Source organism: Maniola hyperantus, chromosome 14 (assembly GCF_902806685.2).
Source record: "Maniola hyperantus chromosome 14, iAphHyp1.2, whole genome shotgun sequence".
Lineage (NCBI taxonomy): Eukaryota > Metazoa > Arthropoda > Insecta > Lepidoptera > Nymphalidae > Maniola > Maniola hyperantus.
This window is the reverse complement of record NC_048549.1, coordinates 14094435-14113953: the sequence shown is the minus strand read 5'-3', so window position 1 is coordinate 14113953 and position 19519 is coordinate 14094435. Positions and strand designations below refer to the sequence as shown.

General features: G+C 38.2%; 3 protein-coding genes across 4 annotated transcripts; 1 reads left to right on the top strand and 2 right to left on the bottom strand.

Annotated features, from left to right (window-relative positions):
* Nucleotides 1–111: 111 nt before the first annotated feature.
* Nucleotides 112–5098, bottom strand: LOC117988591 (oxysterol-binding protein-related protein 11-like). Its single transcript, XM_034975748.2, has 5 exons — nucleotides 4804–5098; nucleotides 4272–4433; nucleotides 3130–3227; nucleotides 1157–1235; nucleotides 112–526 (listed from the first exon to the last, which is right to left on the bottom strand). Exons 1-5 carry the CDS (start codon nucleotides 4987–4989, stop codon nucleotides 422–424), a joined length of 630 nt encoding a protein of 209 aa, XP_034831639.1. The 5' UTR covers nucleotides 4990–5098; the 3' UTR covers nucleotides 112–421.
* A 1814-nt stretch (nucleotides 5099–6912) lies between these two features.
* Nucleotides 6913–14677, top strand: LOC117988589 (aprataxin and PNK-like factor). Of its 2 annotated transcripts, none has more exons than XM_034975746.2 (7): nucleotides 6913–7133; nucleotides 8143–8214; nucleotides 9245–9560; nucleotides 9841–10217; nucleotides 10876–10967; nucleotides 11699–11862; nucleotides 14376–14677. In XM_034975746.2, the coding sequence occupies exons 1-7, from the start codon at nucleotides 7038–7040 to the stop codon at nucleotides 14594–14596; spliced, it is 1338 nt and encodes a 445-aa protein (XP_034831637.1). In that variant the 5' UTR covers nucleotides 6913–7037; the 3' UTR covers nucleotides 14597–14677. The 2 variants fall into 2 exon arrangements, with proteins under 2 accessions (XP_034831637.1, XP_069359209.1); XM_069503108.1 differs by lacking the exon at nucleotides 14376–14677 and adding an exon at nucleotides 12352–12500.
* Nucleotides 14678–15867: 1190 nt separating this feature from the next.
* Nucleotides 15868–19078, bottom strand: Trax (Translin associated factor X). The gene is made up of 5 exons (XM_034975747.2): nucleotides 18926–19078; nucleotides 18614–18839; nucleotides 17459–17700; nucleotides 16788–16961; nucleotides 15868–16069 (listed from the first exon to the last, which is right to left on the bottom strand). Exons 1-5 carry the CDS (start codon nucleotides 18936–18938, stop codon nucleotides 15885–15887), a joined length of 840 nt encoding a protein of 279 aa, XP_034831638.1. The 5' UTR covers nucleotides 18939–19078; the 3' UTR covers nucleotides 15868–15884.
* Nucleotides 19079–19519: the final 441 nt, after the last annotated feature.

Here is a 19519-nt window from a genome sequence, read left to right as displayed (position 1 = left end):
TATTTTAAAATTAACCTATCCTTTGCTCATGTCTTTGCTATCTAATAATCTAAATTTAACTACTTAAATACACATGTACCTATCACATAATAATGTCTTATAGCACAAGTAATGGGAAAAATCCTAAAGCCATGAATTTGTGGTTACATCACAAAAAAATTAACGCAAATTGCTATTGCACTGGAACCATGTCTCATTAACATCGAAATGACGACGAATGAAAAATATACCATCAGCTTGAAACTTCAGTCTAGTGCTGACATCACTAAAATGGCGGCCACGCGCATTAGCAATTTGCGGGACTTATATTTCTTGTAGGATGGTCCGGAACCCTTCGTGTGCGAGTCCGGCTCGCACTTGACCGGCTTATCCCGATGATGTAGAATCTGAGCTCGTCCAATGCTCGATCGATGTCGTGATGCTAGTTGTCTCTCTGCGGCTTGCCGCCCAGCGCGGCGCACTGCTGCTGCCGCAGCAGGAGGCCGAGGCACTGCAGCAGACACTGCATACTCGCCGCTGACGTCGCCTGGACATAAGTGTAGCGCATTAAGTCTTGTCTAGATAAAGCCAGGAAAAACATTCTACGACACTGCGGCAGGGACGATTTAGGGTGAAAAAGTGGGGACGATCCTAGATTGCCTGATTCCTCCTTCAGCTTTCTACTATCGTACCGCAAGGCATCGCCAAGGTCTGCACCCGTACGTAGTTGAAATTCCACGGATACGGATGGATATAAGCGATTTGCTTCCTCATTTCTAATTCGAACCACTAAGATTTGGAACACAATTCCAGCATCAGTTTTCCCCGCCAATTATAATATGGGCACCTTCAGGTCAAGAGTCAATATACATCTTCCAGGCAAGCGCGCTCCATCTTAGATTGCATCATCAATTGCATCACAGGATTGCAGCCAATCACTAGTCTGTAAATTCTAGTCTATCAAAAAAAAATCGTGTGTAGGGTAACTCTGGGTCTGATCCTAGATTTGCATTTTGGATCCAGCATTTCGTTCCCTTGCTAGGTCAATAATTACAATGGGGTTCCAATGTCCCATGACTATAATGTACAAATTGTACGAATTATAGTATGTAATTTGAAAAAAAAAAAAAACAATTTATAGAAGTTTGAGCGGTAGAATAGATGTTTATGCACTTACCTTTAAAAGCAATAAGTCTGGATCGGTGTGAGGGAAGGGTGAATCTGATGACTCGATGCACCGCGCTAGAGCTGCGTCACTGGAAAACATATCATAATATATAAAAGGAAAAGGTGACTGACTGATCTATCAACGCACAGCTCAAATTACTGGACGTAGCTTATGATGTAGGCATCCGCTAAAGGATTTTTGAAAATTCAACCCCCAAGGGGGTGAAATAGGGGTATGAAATTTGTGTAGTCCACGCGGACGAAGTCGCGAGCATAAGCTAGTCATAATATAATAAGTTTATGCCCATCATCATCAACCAATAGACATGCAATTGGACATAGGTCTCTTGTAGGGACTTAAACACGCCATGGTCTTGCACCGCCATCCAGCGGCTCCCTGCGATGTCATCGATTGATGTCATCTGTCTACCTAGCGGAGGGCCTTCCAATGCTGCACTCTCCCGAGAGAGGTTACTATTCTAGCGTCTTGGGACCCATATCATCTATTTGATGTGCCTTGCCCATTGCCATTTTAATTTCGCAACCCATTTAGCTATGTCGATTACTCTGATTCTCCTAATTTCCTCATAGGGTTTTCATAAGGAGTCCCCAGTAGACATGTGTCCGCTATAGCTTAACTTAACTGAAAACCGCTGCCATGCCTTTAGCGTACCATAGCGTTATTGTCGTAGCTAGCAACGGTTAACAGATATCATCTATGACGAACCACCTGACAACGCAACGCTGCCAACTGGCAACTGACAATGCATTGTTTGGTTTTTTGGTAACTAGAAACGCAATAATTATGCCTTCTCTTTCTTTCTTTCAGTGAAAGCTGAGAAGGAGCGGTTATTGGCTAATGGCTATTGGCTAATGGCTACCGGCTTAGTAACTTAACTAAGAACATTTCACGAAAATTGATAAACCAAAAACGACCTTATGTCTATTACACTAAGGCGCTAATTTGTTTGGTTAACTGTTCAAGTACTTGTCCATTAAGGTTTGATCTATCAAGCTTATTACAGTTAAGCCTTAACTATCCGTGCAAGCGTCCAATATAGTTTGACCTCAATGATCATGATAATTAAACTTTGCTGATATGAACTTAAGGTTGTGATTACTTCACGATTTTCATGAAAGTAAAATTGGTTTTATTTTAGTGAAATATGCGCGCGCAGATCAGGTGGTGTTACGGCGCGTTTGTTTGTTTTGACTTTTGATGAAAGTTTTAATACCTAATTAGATAGTTTGAGCGGTGTTTGTATTCAGTAAATACTAAAGTTTTGTCTTGAGATATTGCTTTGTTTTATTTAGGTAGCTTTTGCCTGTAGTGTGGGTGATATTGACGATTGACTATAATTTGTAAATAACTTAGTAGGTGTATAAAATTGTAAAAAGGTGTTAAGATAAAAAATAAAGTTTTAATAGTTTTAGGTACTTAAGTGATATAATTAGTGTTGTACAAAACTTTGATTAAACGTTTTTGAAAATTGTGCTAGTCCTAAGCCTAGAAAAGCATGAAGGGAAATCGTCAATATTATTCTAATGCACTTACACGACTTGAAACTTTAGCCATACCTACAGACGGATTCGATACGGCAGCTAACTAAGTTACTACTTACTACAAACAAAAACGGTGCGCATATTAAATTAGTTGAAACACAGCTTTGATACCGATACTAGGCAACTGTTATCAATAGCGCTATTGTAACTAAATAGCGGTTTAATAACCGTGGCCAGAAATAGCCAATAACGCCCATCTTTAGTCCCCAGCAGTGGAATGACTCCCCTCGAGATGAACAGACAACGTCACAAGTCGCTGGGGGCCGCTGGATTCAGGAGGCGCTAGACCATGGCGTATCGAAGTCTTTAGAAGAGACCTATGTCCAGCCGTTTGACGTCTATCAGTTGATAATTATGATGATCATGATGATGATCCATCCATCTGTGGTGGTGTTTTTAAGCTGTTAGACTTTATCTCACCTGAGTTCAGTGGCTTGCAGCTGTTGTCGCGCGGACGCCATGGCGTCGTGTACGGCCAGCTGCTCGCGCGGCTGCAGCGGAGGGTTGGCTCCCATCGCCTACAAATACAAGTGTAATAATATTCAGTCTCATTTCATTACGCTTGTTTTCTCGAATTTTACATTCTTTTATTTCAAAACAAACTTAAAATGAAATCATCAATCCATTGCCAGCTCACTACACTAGGGGTCTTCTCTCAGAATGAATAGAATAGAATGTTTTTTTATTCATGTAAACTTTTTACAAGTGCTTATGAATAGTCAGGTAGTTTTAATTTACCACTGGTTTGGAATGCCGTTCCTACCGAGAAGAACCAGCAAGAAACTCGGCGGTTGCTCTTTTTAATTTTTCAATTTACAATGTTATTATACCGTACTATACAAGCCATTGCAGCCCCGTGCATCGCTGGAGCGAGTCATATAGGCATGTAGGTTTCCTCACTATGTTTTCCTTCACCAGTAAAGCTTGAAACACACATAACTCCAGACCCATCTACAAAGAGGCAAACGTCTTAACCGCTAGGCTATCACTGCTTAACTTAAAGTAAACAAATAACTTTGAGAAACTATAAACTACTAGATGATAGCCACAACTTCATCCACATAGATTTGGGTTTGTTAATGATGAGATTGGGAACTACATAATTTTCCAGGCTAAAAAGTAGCCTATATATTTCTGCAGATCTTTAACTATAACTGTGCAAAAAGCTGTGATAGCCTAGTGGTTAGGACGTCTGCCTTCTAATCGGAGGTCGGGGTTTCGATCCCAGGCACGCACCTGTAACTTTTCGGAGTTATGTGCATTTTAAGTAATTAAATATCACTTGCTTTAACGGTGAAGGAAAACATCGTGAGGAAACCTGCATGCCTAGGTGTGTGAAGTCTACCAATCCGCACATGGCCAGCGTGGTAGACTATGGCCAAAACCCTTCTCACTTTTGAGAGGAGACCCATGCTCTGTAGTGAACTGGCGATGGGTTGATCATGGTGCAAAAATCACATCATTCCATAGCTCCATTACTGCGAAATTAAAGGACAAATAAACACTTCCTCAGTTATTATATGTGGGCAAACAATATATTAGTACAAAAGTTAGTACCTTACCTTAGTATGTATTTCGGCGATAGCCCTCAGGCCATTAACCCACTCTTGTCGAGCCCTGGCATCAGTAGCCCTCAGCTTCAGCATGTCCCCCGAGGCACAGTTGATGGTGAACGTGCGGGAGTCCTCATCACTGGGGCATATCACTGCTGCTGCTAGGTGGGCCTGCGATATCATATCATGATGATCAAAACATCGCCGGCTCAATACAGACTCCAGAGCACGGGTCTCAAAATAAGAAGGATTTCACACATAACTCCGAAAAATTAGAGATGCCTGGGGTTGGATTGAAATCAAAAAACTATTACTTTCGAATTTATAATATGGGTCGTGAATAGTGAAGGGCACTACCCCATACTACTAGAGAGTAAGAGTAATAAACTTATTACTTAAGTGACTTATCATTCTAACTACGGCAGTCCTATAAACTTAGACTGAGCCTGCTGCTTCTAAAATCAGTTCAAATTAGTGCAGAACGCGGTGCCTGTATAAAGAGAATTTTTAATTAAATTGTATGAAAACTTATTTAGCTCACCTCTCCTCTAGCCGGTTGTCCAGGCTGCACAGTATCACCGGGCCCATCGAACAAATAATACGACAAAACACCAGTTTCTGGGTCCACTGCAAACCATCTCTGCTGCCACCCTTTTACTACGTTCGTATATTTGTAAAGTTGCCCGGACAGCGGGCGGTTGGAGTTTAAGCCAGCTGACTTAATCATCTTATCTATATAGTAAACACTTGGATGAATGATTACCCACTTTTATTTTTATTTGATTTTAAATAGGTAGGTACTATTATAAAAAATTTCGAAAACACAAAACCACAGACAAGCTATAACCACCGACCAGAAATAAAGGCTACAACCACAGATAACTGCTGATAACCAGATAACACAAAAATTCAAAACATAGACATAGAGTATAGAATAGAATCCTCAAGAATCCGTGACTACATGACATAGAGTAAAGTCACGAATATATAGATCAGTGGTTTTACTGGGTAAACTGGGTTTTACCAAAGAATTTGTATGTACTACTATGGTATTACGTATTACTCACAGGGTACGTACCGTAAAACGGGGTGAATAGGAACCGGGGTGTGAATAGGGACAAAACTGGGAATGAGATTTGAAGGTAAAAATAATACCCAAAACAGCTTAGAATTTTGGTAGCATTGTTTTTCCCTATAGTAGAATATTTGATCTATTAGTTGGCAACACTGAACCAGAGACAAATTGACATTAAAATAACGAAATCGTCATTGCAAAAACGTTGTTCAAAACACGCTAAGCCGTAGGTCTCAAAACTTTGTTTACTTTGACGCAGTACGAGAATAAAACAGTACAAAAACTATTAGAAATCATTAAACATTTATCTAAGAGGCGTCACAAAAGCAGATTTGTCTAAATGTTACATATTTTTCTGTAAAAAAAAAAAAATTGGAAACCAAGTGGTTTGGCTTTGCCATGGGGATTATAGGTACGGGAAAGGGGTGGATAGGAACGCTATACTTACTGAATTGGAACGAATCAAGGTTAAATAGGAACAGTAAGGTTTATATAGGGACAGGGCTGTCACTTTAAATATTTAATTAAATTGTTCAAAACATTCTTCCTTCTTGTGTAGTCGACTAGTAAAATTTTGTTTAAATGGCATTTTACTGTTTAATATTGATAAATAAATAAATAATAAAAATATTTTTTTATTCAATTAAACTTTTATAAGTATAGGTAACTACACTACTTGTAAAAGTTTAATTAAATAAAAATATTTTTATTTATTTATTTTTGAATCGTCAAACCACTGATTCGGAATGCCAGCAACCAGCAAGAAACTCGGCGGTTGCTTTTTTTTAAAGATTAGATACCTACTATGCCATGTATAATAACATATAGCCTATGTTACTTCTGAATAAAATAGCTATAGAATATGGTGAAAGAATTCTCAAAATCAGTCCAGTAATTTCAGAGTTTATCGATTACAAACAAACAAGTCTTCACTTTCCTAATCTAAATCTAAATATTATATAAAAGGAAAAGGTGACTGACTGACTGATCTATCAACGTACAACTCAAACTACTGGACAGATCGGGCTGAAATTTGGTATGAAGATAGCTATTAAGACATAGGCATCCGCTAAGAAAGGATTTTTGAAAACTCAACCCCTAAGGGGTTGAAATAGGGGTTTGAAATTTGTGTCGGACGAAGTCGCGAGCATAAGCTAGTTTTGTAATATTAGAGGATAGACTAACTTGTGTTTGACAACCCTAACCTTTTTTCCCTATTCACCCCTTTGCCATTCCGTTACACCCCGGATCAAGTATAAATAGGGACAGCATATATTTTGATTAAAATATACCAGTAATTTATCATTATTTTATATTTTTTGGATGTTTCCTTAGAATTCTTACAACCGGAGATGCTTACAAACAGTTAAAGCATCATAATTTGTACCAAAACATCCGTAAATTTCAATGCGAAGTTAGATTTCGTACCTATTCACCCCGTTTTACGGTAGGTAATGGGTTTTACCATAGAGATAGTTTTACTTTTTGCTAGAGTTTATATGGTTTATGATTTATGTTATGACAGTTTATGACACAGAGTAGGTACATTGAATATAGGGTTAGGGTAGTTTATAGTTTATGAATTTTTGTACTCAATGACGTCAATGTACGTTTTTCCCATTTTTCGTTCATGTTGTTATTGTAAATATTTGTGAAATAATGCTATGCTAAAGTTGATTTAGTAAAGTAAAAGGCCCAAAATGACTATAAAGTTAGTGCGAACGGATGCCGTGGATCCGTGTAAGATCCAACTGCCCCTCGGTGAAAATGTTTTTGGACGGGGCAAACTACTTGAAGTGAGTTTTCATTGTTGTAATTTATATTGTTTTATAAGGCGAAAAGCTTGACAAAAAGTAGCCCATGTTCTTCCCTGGGATGCAAGCTGTCTCTGTACCAGCTCTCGTCAAAAGCGGTTAAAGAGATGGGCTGTGAAAAAACAGACCAAGTGCGACTCGGACGGAAGAGCTCCTATTATCGTACAAGAAATAGCACTTTTTGTTCACACATCTAGCACACCGTGCACTCGTGACTTGAGGGATCGCGAGTCATAATATGTACCTAATTATTAAGCAAAAAAAGCTGTGATAGCCTAGTGGTTAGAACGTCCGCCTTCTAATCGGAGATCGGGGGCTCGATCCCGGGCACGCACCTCTAACTTTTCGGAGTTATGTGCGTTTTAATTAATTAAATATCACTTGCTTTAACGGTGAAGGAAAACATCGTGAGGAAACCTGCATGCCTGAGAGTTCTCCATAATATTCTCAAAGGTGTGTGAAGTCTACCAATCCGCACATGGCCAGCGTGGTAGACTATGGCCAAACCCCTTCGCACTCTGAGAAGAGACCCGTGCTCAGTAGTGAGCCGGTTATGGGTTGATCATGATGATGATGAAGAAAGTAAAGGACGAACCGCACCATCTATGATTTGATTTAGTCATTTTAGTAAATATATTATTTGTACACACACTTTGACAAACAGACAGACAAAGACATGATCATAAGGGTTCCTTTTGAGGTATTGAATCCTAATAGCAGCCTCACACACTTTCGCATATTTTTTTTTAATTTATTAGGATCACTAACAGCTCACTCATCTACATCAAACACAAAATTAAAAATACAAAAGTTCTTAGATAAAATGATGAGCTAATTAACGGTAAATAATTATAATATTAGGTAGGTATGGATTGTTTCCTGAAAAAGTAAGATTGTTAAAGTGTCTCTCTGTCACATATTTGTAAAAGAATATTAGTAAAATAATCACATGCAAAACGAAAATTAAAAGAGAACTATTTTCATATTACAGTGCGACGATAAAAGGATATCACGTCAACACGGGAAGTTGAGTGTCAGTGTTGACTCGTTAACTATTACAGCGGTAAGAAAATTGTACAGTGAAAACGGTTTACAACAACATCATTTGTAACAATATAGCCTCAATAGCTCAACCGGTATAGGAGTGGACTGAAACCGAAAGGTCGACGGTTCAAACCCCGCCCGTTTCACTATTGTCGTACCTACTCCTAGCACAAGCCTGACGCTTAGTTGGAGAGGAAAGGGGAATATTAGTCATTTAACATGACTAATATTCTTTTTAAAAAAAAAAAAAAAAAATTTGTAACTGCCTTCTGCAATACAGGGTTTTCCTAGTGCAGAGGGTAGGAAACTCGTTTCTTGTGTCTAAATTCTAAATCTATCTAGATATATAAAAGGAAAAGGTGATTGATTGACTGACTGACTGATCTATCAACGCACAGCTCAAACTACTAGACGGATCAGGCTGAAATTTGGCATGCAGATAGCTATTAAGCATCCGCTAAGAAAGGAATTTTGAAAATTCAACACAACAACAACAACACAAGGGGGTGAAACAGGGGTTTGAAATTTGTGTAGTCTACGCAAACGAAGTCGCGAGCATAAGCTAGTTCAAAATAAAATTATTATTTATAATTTTGATGTATCAGTTATAATGACCAAAACATGAAGTCTGGACTATTTGTAGCATGTAGCATCAAGAGTTGGCTAAAGTAATGTACCATGGCCCAAACTTTTCTCATTCTTAGAAGATACCCATGGACAGTAGTGGGCCAACAATGGGATGATGATGATGATGATTTATTTGTTAATTGTTTCCATGCTTCTTTTTCTTGAGTACCACAAATAACTCAATTGCTCAATAGTTTTTAAGTGACATGTAAAAAGGAGGAGGTTCTCAATTCAAAATGAAATTATTTTTGCAAACTTTTAAATTCCATAACTTTTTCATTCGTTGAGGTATTTTAATGATTCTTTCAATTTTTTTATATTTTACTTAAATTTTTATAATTAATTCATTTAAAAAATTATTGCATTATTTCATTGAACATGTTATTTAAATAATAATAATCAAATCATTTTAATATTTACAGTTGCATCAAAACCCCTGTTTCTTCATAAAAAAGGGTCTAACAAACACAGAGGTACTAAGGCAGAACAATACAATAACTCTATGTAATGGAGATAAATTTGGTTTATTACCAGATGCATTTTGGTATGAAGTAATATTCTGTTCTGATCTCGAAGCTAACAATGTTGACAGTGAGAGAAATACAGAAGAATATTGTGTCAGTAACAATGAGTGTGATAAAACTACCCAAGGTGATGTGAACCAAACAAAAACTAGCGATTTTCATAATTCTGATGATGGTTTTGATACTGAAATAGCTAAATTACAGCCTTTGATAGGTAAGCATTCGTTTTGATTTTGATGATGAAAAGTAACCTGTATTATATTATTTCTTACAGATTTATAATAAACACTAAGAAAATAAATAAGACACTAAGTAAATATACTATTACAGTGTTTACATTAATTTTGTCATCAATTAATCATGAAAGCTACTTCTGTAAGTAAAATAAATAAATGAATTATTTTGTATAAAAATATAAACTTACAGGTGTATCCACAGTCTAATGACTAGTATACATTTTATGCTAATTTATTATCATTTTGTATTATTTACAGCGACAGGAAATAATGATCCAACACAAGTATTGACCAATGATCCTGAACCAACAAATTCAAATCAAGTATCAAAGAAAACAGTTGAACAAAGTGAAATTTATCCAAATAAGGAAGGCCAATTAAATGAACAAAATCAACCAAATGTACAGAATGAACAAGATTTGCAAAATGAACCCAATGTACAAAGTGAACCAAATGTGCAGAATGAACCAAATATACAAAATGAAACAGATATGCCATCAAATGATGAAAGCAATTCAAGTAAAAGGAGTCACAGTCCAGACAATAGTGATGTGAAAAAAATTAAAACTGAACCTGTTGAAGTGAAAAGTGAAAACTCTGAGGATGTGAAGCCAGGGCCCAGTTTAAATCAAGTGGTAATATGAAATTCCTCAAACATTAGCAAATTCAATCAGATTGTCCAGAGCCTTAGCCATTAATGGGTCATTGATTAATTAGCAAGATGCTACTCATATGGCATTTTAACTAAAGAGTAAGAGATAATAATATTATACTTTACTTGAAAAAAAAAATTAGTTACAAAATTTAATAATTAATTAGTAGCAATATTATTTTGCAGTGTTAAATTAATTATTTAGTAGTTAGTATTAAAAATCGGAGTTATCTATTTGTACTAGATGAAGTCCACTACTTCATCTGCATAGATTTAAGTTTTAAAGTTAAAATAGTCCTTATTTTAGTCAATTTTAAAAATCAGTGATGTGTCATCTGCAAATATTGCTGGCATGCTGTGGCAAATCCGATATACCTCAAAAATAGAAAAGGACCCAAAATTGAACTGTAGGACACCCATTAAAGAAGATGACCCTTGCGACTTGATGTTATTCATGCATACCCTTTGAGTTCTGTCATTAAGATAAGAGGCAATGAGATCAAGTGCAATGCCTTTTGTGCCGTAGTGGTTTCGTTTAAGTTAGAAAGTTTTATGATCAACACAATCAAACGCCTTAGATAGGTCACAGAAGATCTCAATAGCAACTCTAACTCAATAAGTATAAGTTTTGTCCATTACAGCCAGCAAACGACGGTGCGGCGTGCGCTAACAACGCGCCCAACAACAACCAGCCTCTGCGCGAGAGGTGCATGTACGGCGCCAACTGTTACAGGTGACTCATTATCTAAGGGCCTGTTTCACAACCGCCGGATAAATTTTATCTAATGGATAAATTTGACATGTTGACAGATTCCCAATACAAAAACTGTTATAATGTCTTTATCCATACTAATCCCTTGGTTTGTCATTTGTGGTCTTACCTACATGGACAAGGAATTGTAATATGAGCTTTACAATGAGAAACAAAATCATATTATAATGCGTAAAAATGAGGTAAAAATGTAGGAGACTAATATTATAATGGTGAAAGTGTGTCTGTCTGCTAGCTTTTCACGGCTCAACAGTTCAACTTATTTTGACGAAATTTGGCACAGAGATAGCTTGCATCCCGGGGAAGGACATAGGCTACTTTTTATCCCGGAAAATTGAAGAGTTCCCACAGGATTTTTAAAAACCTAAATCCATGCGGACGAAGTCGCGGGTATCAGCTAGTTGTTTATATAGTTTATCTGGATTCTGGAGGTTGTGAAACAGGCCCTAATGGAGTGGCCTAACTTAGACCACTCGGAGTCAGTGCCGCGTCGTAGGCGGGGCATTGACCCGAGTTTTACACGCTATACATTGCGGGTTTGAAAAATACTATATCACTAAAATATGAGCCAAATTGTTATTGGTATTGGATTGTGTTTAGGTAGTATAACAATAACTCGTAAGTTTTTGCTAGCGTTCTGGTAACAGCCTGTATGTACTTGCAATATAATATTATGTCTATTTGCCACACAGAAAGAACCCCCAACATCTAGCTCAGTTCAGCCACCCGCGGGATTCGGACTGGGGTACTGGCGCACGCGGCATCTGTCCCTACGGCGCCTCGTGTGTGAAGACCGACCCCCGCCACTGGCGCGACCACGAACACCCGCCGGGGAAGGTGCCGCCCCCTAGACCAGGTGAGACCCCCCCCCCCCCCGCCGCCCGACATCTGTGCCAAATTTTCGTTTTAATCCTTACATCCGTACTCAAAGTCGCTTAATCGTTACTTAAGTTTAGTTAAAACGAGACAGCCATATCTCGCACATGAATATGTCTCGTTTTAACTCAAATTTAAGTAACGATTAGCGACTCTGAGTACGGCTGTAAGTCTATAATTTGCTCTAACCACCATGTTCCAACTTCAGATTGGACTAGGACTTGTTTTGCACACACTACACTTAGCAAAAAAAAATAGCTTTTAATCTATGCCACTAACTACTCCGTACTTAAAACACGTCTATAAAATGGCGGGTCTCAGAACTGCTGTTCTGTTTGGCGGCCATTTTAAGTAACACAAATGTAAGGTACTTACGGCCAAAAAATTACCTGAACTACTCTCAAGTAGCTTTTAAGGAATTTAAACTTTTGTAGGCAATTGTGTGACGCGCTGTGTTGTCGTGCTGCAGGTATGCAAGTGGTGCAGCGGCACGGCAACGTGTTCTACATCAACGCGCACTCGGTCAACTTCTACGACGACCGCTTCCAAGTCGAGGACTCTGACGGCGACAGCGTCGACTTTGATTACGAGTTTTAATCATGAATCTATTTTATACACGTTAGTTTTATAGTATACGCAAAAACCGAAACACGTGTCGAATATTTTTACATAAAATAATAAATATACAAAATTTCAAAAATATTTAATGATAACCAACGAGTTATAAGCTTGTTGTGTTGAGTCGTTGTCCCGCAAAAACATGGTCACCCCAAGCAAGTGGCTGTGAGCGAACGGGACAGCTAGCGTAGATCGTGTGCGCGCTCCCGCTTGCGCGGCTCGAATCAGCTGGTGCATGCGGTCATTCAACTGTTCAAACTTGCAGAATTTTAAAGTATTTTTTGAGGCAGTCGTGCAGAGGGACTCGCCCCGCACACCCGCGCTGTCATAGTTTCAGTGTTGCAAGAGTCCGTATCGACCACGTTTATCGATTTCATCGTTGTTTGTAGTCATTTCGTACGGAATATATACGCAGAAATGTGTCTATTAGAGCAATCATGCATGAAGTGTTTAAAATATAAATTTTGTTAAAATAGTAGTTTGACAATACGCAAACAATAAAACTGAAAAATTGTTAACACATAGTTTTTTTATTATAAGTTGATTAATTATGTATCTATGTATAATGTTTAAAAAATGACTTCACACACGCCATTTTAACTTTGTGTCAAATTTTATGTCAAAAGTACGATTTTAGTCCTAAGGTGAACCATACTTTTGACACGACAGTTGACCCATAGAGAGATCTTAATAGAACGCACTCTGAGAGTTAAAACGAGACAGAGCTATATATCTCACATAAATCTTTCTCGTTTTTACTCGAACTTAAATCTGAGCAAAGTTAAAGTGCGCTCTATAGATCTCAGCCATAGAGTTAAAATGACGCGTGAGAAGTCATTTTGTATTGACTATTAAGTAGATGCACGTCAGAAAACAACAGAGTAAATTTTATTGTAGAAAGAAGTTCTGAACTCGAGTATGTTTGACATAGTTGAACGACGACTCTACGATCACGGCAACGATTTCTAGACTGGAAACTGACCGCCCTGTCGTGAAGCATGCTCGTAGGTGTCGTGTTCACCCAAAGGTGCGTAACATCGTGCCAATAGGTATCTAATGTACTCAGAGCTGCTACTCGCGTGTCCTATAAAAAAAAAACTCGACCGGTGAAAAAAAGGGACGCCAATAAGCTTTGTTGCCTTATAAATTGACTATTTCTTCAGGAAAGTCAAGTCAAAATGCTACAAAATATAATATTATGTACTTGTAGGTATAAAATATATGTTATAAATACCTATATGTTTGCCGCCCTGGGACCATGGCCCCTGTTGCCCTTAGGGTGATAACACCTCTGAGTGGAAGGTAGCTTTGCTACAGTGTAACTCTCGCAATCACCTCTGATTGGCCGACACTTCCTCGCTATTGGCTAAAATGTATTGTTGAAGCACAAATACTATAAATTCTGCCAATCAGCAATTGAGACTCGCAGTGATTGATGCAGGTTTTCCAGAATTTCTCTAATTGTCACAGAAAAAAATTGGGTATTTACTATTTTCCTACTTTTGAATTTGATAAATATTATTACTTTATTATAAACTAGGATAAAAATAATGACGTACGCTGAAAAAAATTATTAAAATCCAGCAAAGATTTACAAAGTTACAGGCATTTTAATTTTGGAGTGGGAGGGTCTTCTATCCTTTTCTCGCAAAACGAATATTTGTATGAAACCGCACGAAGCTACTATGGCATTAGTAAGGTGTGACGTCAAAATTCTATAACGCTATCTCTGTCTAATCAGAAATATTTAAATGCTTATAACTTTTTGTTATTTGATCGATTTAATTCGTTTTTTTTAGCTTACGTCATTATTTTTATCCTAGTTTATAATAAAGTAATAAAAAAATTGGAGTCAAACACCCAATTGTCTAACAGGTCAGAAGAAAAAGCGCGATAGAAGGGTCAGTAGCGACTCCAACGATTCTCCAGCTCAGGGCTTGGTGGTGGGCGGCAAGCGGGCGCGGAAAGCGGTCGCGCGGCCGCAGGCCTGCAGCGACACGGACGAGGAGCCCGACCCGTACGGCACCGACGACGAGTCGGACGAGTGGACACCCGGCACTGCACCGAGCCAGGAGTACTCCGAAGATTATTTGTAGACTATGGTTACTTTTGTTGTTATAATGGATGAAAAATAAATGTATTTTTATTAAATAAATTGAAGATTCAACAATGATCTATTACAGTCTCTCTTTTCGTGTAGGTATTCTTCGGCCATGAGTCGTGACCTCTTACTATTTACTCTTGTTTCCTAAAAACACATGCGCTTAACTGCAAATTCACCAGAGTAGATGATGATGCAGCTTAAGCTGGAGCGCGCCATTTCTAGGGTTCCGTACCTCAAAAGGAAAAAGAAACCCTTATAGGGTTACTTCGTTGTCTGTGTCTGTCAAGAAACCTATAGGGTACTTCTAGTTGACCTAGAATCATGGGCAGGTAGGTAGGTCTTAGAGCACACTCAAGGGAAAAAAAATTGTGATTACATCACAAAAAAAAACATTAAAATGTGTTCATGAACAAATAATTAGTATTTTTAACTTTCAAAGTAAGATGATATACCAAGTAGGGTATCATAATATGAAAGGGCTTTACCTGTACATTCTAAAACATTTTTTTATGCATAATAGTTTTTGATTTATTGTGCAAAATGTCGAAAAAATACGACTGTATGACGCACTTGGCCGGCTTTTTAGGGTTCTGTACCTCAAAAGAAAAAACGGCACCCTTATAGGATCATTTTGTCTGTCTGTCTGTCAAGAAACCTACAGGGTACTTCCCGTTGACCTAGAATCATGAAATTTGGCAGGTAGGTAGATCTTATAGCTGACATTTGGGGATAAATCTGAAAACCGTGAATTTAGGGTTAGAGCACACAAAAACAATTAAATTGTGGTCATGAACTAATAATAATTAGTATTTTCAACTTTCGAAGTGAGTGACTATATCAAGTGGGGTAATCATATGAAAGGTTTTCACCTGTGCATTCTAAAACAGATTTTTTATGCATAATAGTTTTTGATTTATTGTGCAAAAATGTCGAAAATATACGACTGTACGACGCACTTAGCCGGCTTTTTTAAGGTAAGCGTGCTCAAGCAGCCAAGCGTTAGTTCTAGGCTATGATAACTAGGTAGGTAACTACAAATTTACGGTTTTCGGATTTATTCCTTTACTCGTGCTAGACTGATTCTAGGTCAACAAGAAGTAACCTATAGGTTTTCTTGACAGACAGACAACAAAGTGATCCTAGAAGCGTTCCTTTTGAGGAACCATAAAAAGCAAGCAGTAAGGGGGGCGTCACCGGGTAGGTAGGTAAGTATCTGTTCAGCGGCCACCGCTTTGCATGAAACACTATAAATGAAACCCTGGATACAACACAACGTTTATTCAATAGTAGCCCTCGTCGTCGTCGTGGGGCTCGGCCTCCCACTCCGGCTTGGCGGGCAGCAGCAGCAAGGGGGGCGCCTCGCCGCCGCGCACGCGCAGCGCGTACACCGCGCCCTCCACTTTACCCACGTTGTTCCTGGTCACGGCCATCTTGCGCGCTAGTTCTTTGCCCATGCCAAACAATCCTTCAAACAAAATCTATATATATAAAAGGAAAAGGTGACTGACTGACTGACTGAATGACTGATCTATCAACGCACAGCTCAAACTACTGGACGGATCGGGCTGAAATTTGGCATGCAGATAGCTATTATGATGTAGGCATCCGCTAAGAAAGGATTTTTGAAAATTCAACTCCTAAGGGGGTGAAATAGGGGTTTGAAATTTGTATAGTCCACGCGGACGAAGTCGCGAGCATAATCTAGTTAAATATAAACTCAAACAACTCCAATCATTTATTAAGATTGTGTATTATTTTATACACTTTCTGATTGTCAATTGCTGAATTTGCAATACAATGATGTACAGTAGGTACGCTGCCAAAAGTGATGAACATCAATCTTTAGAAAGAGAGAGTCGGCTAATTTTGGCTTCGTAGAGCGTTATCTCTGTCGCACGAAATACTAATGGTCCTGTATCCATTAGGAGCTCTTAGAACAATAATTATGATTTGTTCATTTTGATGATTATTTTTATTCTTTGTATGAAATCCAATTTTTAGGGTTCCATACCTCAAAAGGGAAAAAGAAACACTTATAGTATCTTAGTTATCTTTTTTCTGAGTATTGTTAAATTTAGTATACATAATAAAATATACTATAACAATAGGAATAATCCTGTAAAGCTAGATGTAAGTGTTGAAAAATAAATAAATATTTTCTCGGAATAATGATCGATTCGTACCTAGAGATCCAGTATACAGCTCCCTGACGACCTGGCAAGCGTGGAAGCACTCTTGGCTGTCCCCGCTGGATATGCTGTTGATAGCCTTCCTCATCAGTTCCCCCGTCAAGTCCGCCAAGCCAAGCATGTAGTCCGTCTGTGGTAGAAACGTCGCCACTGTCCTCTCAGATTCACCTTAAATTATTATAAAACATTTGTCTTTCTGCCTTGTCCACAAATTCAAAGTCGCTCAGCGAGACATGGAGATGGCTATGGTAGGAGTTTCCGAGGGATAAGATCCAAAATGAGGATATCCGCAGGAGAACCACGGTCACAGACATAGCCCAAACTGTTAGCAAGCTGAAGTGGCAGTGGGTGGTCATACCTGTCGTAGAGGCGATGGCCGTTGGAGCCGGAAAGTCCTTGAGTGGAGACTGCGTATAAGCAAGCGTAGTGTGGGACACCCTCCCCTTATAATGAATTCTAGCCCCATAAACTGCCGCTATACAAAAAATCACGTCATTTTATTACTACAGTCCAAGACCCTATTCTGCATGCCTGAGAGTTCTCCACAATGGTCTCAAAGGTGTGTTCTATCAACCTAACCTAAACCCTTCTCACTCTGAGAGGAGACCCATGCTCAGTAGTGAGCCGGTGATGGGTTGATAATAAATTGTAAAGGCCAACCTCACCTTCTTTAACTTCATACTGAAATTCCTTTTGTACTTTAGGATATGAGATAATAACTTTGCTCTCCATTAAAGAACAGAAAGTTCTAGCCTCAATAAATTCCTGGAAACCAGCAGTCACTGCTCTGGAATATAAGTACGCTGGATGGTTTTCCAATTCCAGGCCAATGCTTTTGATTGGTCCAGAAATTAGCTTTTGGAGTCGCTCGTTTGCATCTTTTACTGCCTTTTCTGTGGATTCTTCACTGGAAAAAATTAATATTAATGTAAAAAAACCAGCCAAGTGCAAGTCAGGTTCTGTACTACTGTCGAATTTTTGCGACATTTTGCATGATAAATCAAAAACTATTATGCATAAAAATCTGTTTTAGAATGTACAGGTAATGCCCTTTCATAATATGATACCTGACTTGGTATAGATATCAGGAAAACAGTGAGGTAACCTACATGCCTGAGAGTTTTTCATAATGTTCTTAAAGGTGTGTGAAGTCTCCACTAGGCCAGCGTGGTAGACCATGGCCAAAGCCTTCACATTCTGAGAAGGGTCAGTAGTGAGCCGACGATGAGTTGATGTTGATAAATTGTTTTTAGTTAAGAGTTAGTTACCTATTAGTCAATGGCACAGATTCCATTGTCTTTCTCTAAACTAAATTTAGAGTATGTGCATCCTTTTCTTTTTAACAATGCTAAAAAGGACAGAACATGACTTTCACAATTTTAGAGCACACTACAAATTTAAACAGTAAGTTTGCGACTGTGCGCTAAAATCACAGGTTTTAACATCTAAAAATTAAATGGAAAACTGTCAAACTGTGTCTGTCCTTTTCATATTACATAAGTAAGAAGAGCATGCAAATACTCTAAAATTAGGTTGTGCTCAGAATCTACCAATGTAGATACCTATAATCAGTGGCGTGCACAGGGTTTGAAGCCAGGGTAGGCATTAGTTAGGTAGGAACCTGTTTACTGGCAGGTCATAATGTAAAATTTGCATTAAGCTATTACAACTGGGGTAAGCAGTGCATTTATGCCTCTATGATCTGCACGCCACTGCCTATAATAATAGAATGTAAGAGAGAATTTGTTTCTACTAGAACATACCTAAGTACATATAATGAACTGGACATTCTGAGACAAATCTGTGATCTGTGTACGTACGTGATAGCAGAGTGCAAGAGGAAGATGATTCTCTTGCTCTCAATTGTGATATCTCTAGACAACTTGACCAGCCTCTCGTATCTATCTTGACGGTCATTGAGCTTTAAAGCTGCGTCCTTGAACATCGCCAGCACGGGGCTGTCTGCTGGCAAGGCGGTAGCCACTTCCTTCGCTACCGTGGATAACGTTTGATGGTTATTCCTATGCCGGTTACCTCGATATTTACCTGTGGAAAAATTATGTTTTATCGAGTAATTGTATATGGTAAAAAGTCGTAAGATGTTCTGTATGTAGACATATTGCACATCTTACCTCGTCCCGACATTATGGTGGAGTTATTCTTATCAATTCTTTTAATTTGTTAAACAATCAATTGACTTATTAACTATAAAATAAAATCACTGTAAACAATATTATATACAAAGAGTATTATAATATACTGATTATATACATAGAGTAAAGTTTATATAGCAATATATAGGATATATATATATATATTTTAATTTATTTTACGGCCCTGGATTATAGGATATATAGTGTTCAAACACCACAGAGAGATCACTATATACTCCATACTCTTTAAACACTGTAGTCTGTGCTATATACTAGCCGTAGACTGAGTAAAAAATCTAGACAAAAGAACGTATGCTTTCTTATTCACACTAAAAAGAGAGCACAGATAAAGTTAGTAATGTGATAAACAGAGACGCAGCTAACCTATTTTTGTCCCTTATCGTGTAACGATTTTTTTCAAGGAATACAACTTTAGTTGCAAATCAAACTTTGCGAATTCGTGGCGTCATTGTATTTCTCATTAGTTATTTACTTGTTTTCACATAAAAAACGTCTAATACAAATATTGTTGAGCGGTTTATACAAATATTGACTACTAAACAAAGGTAATTG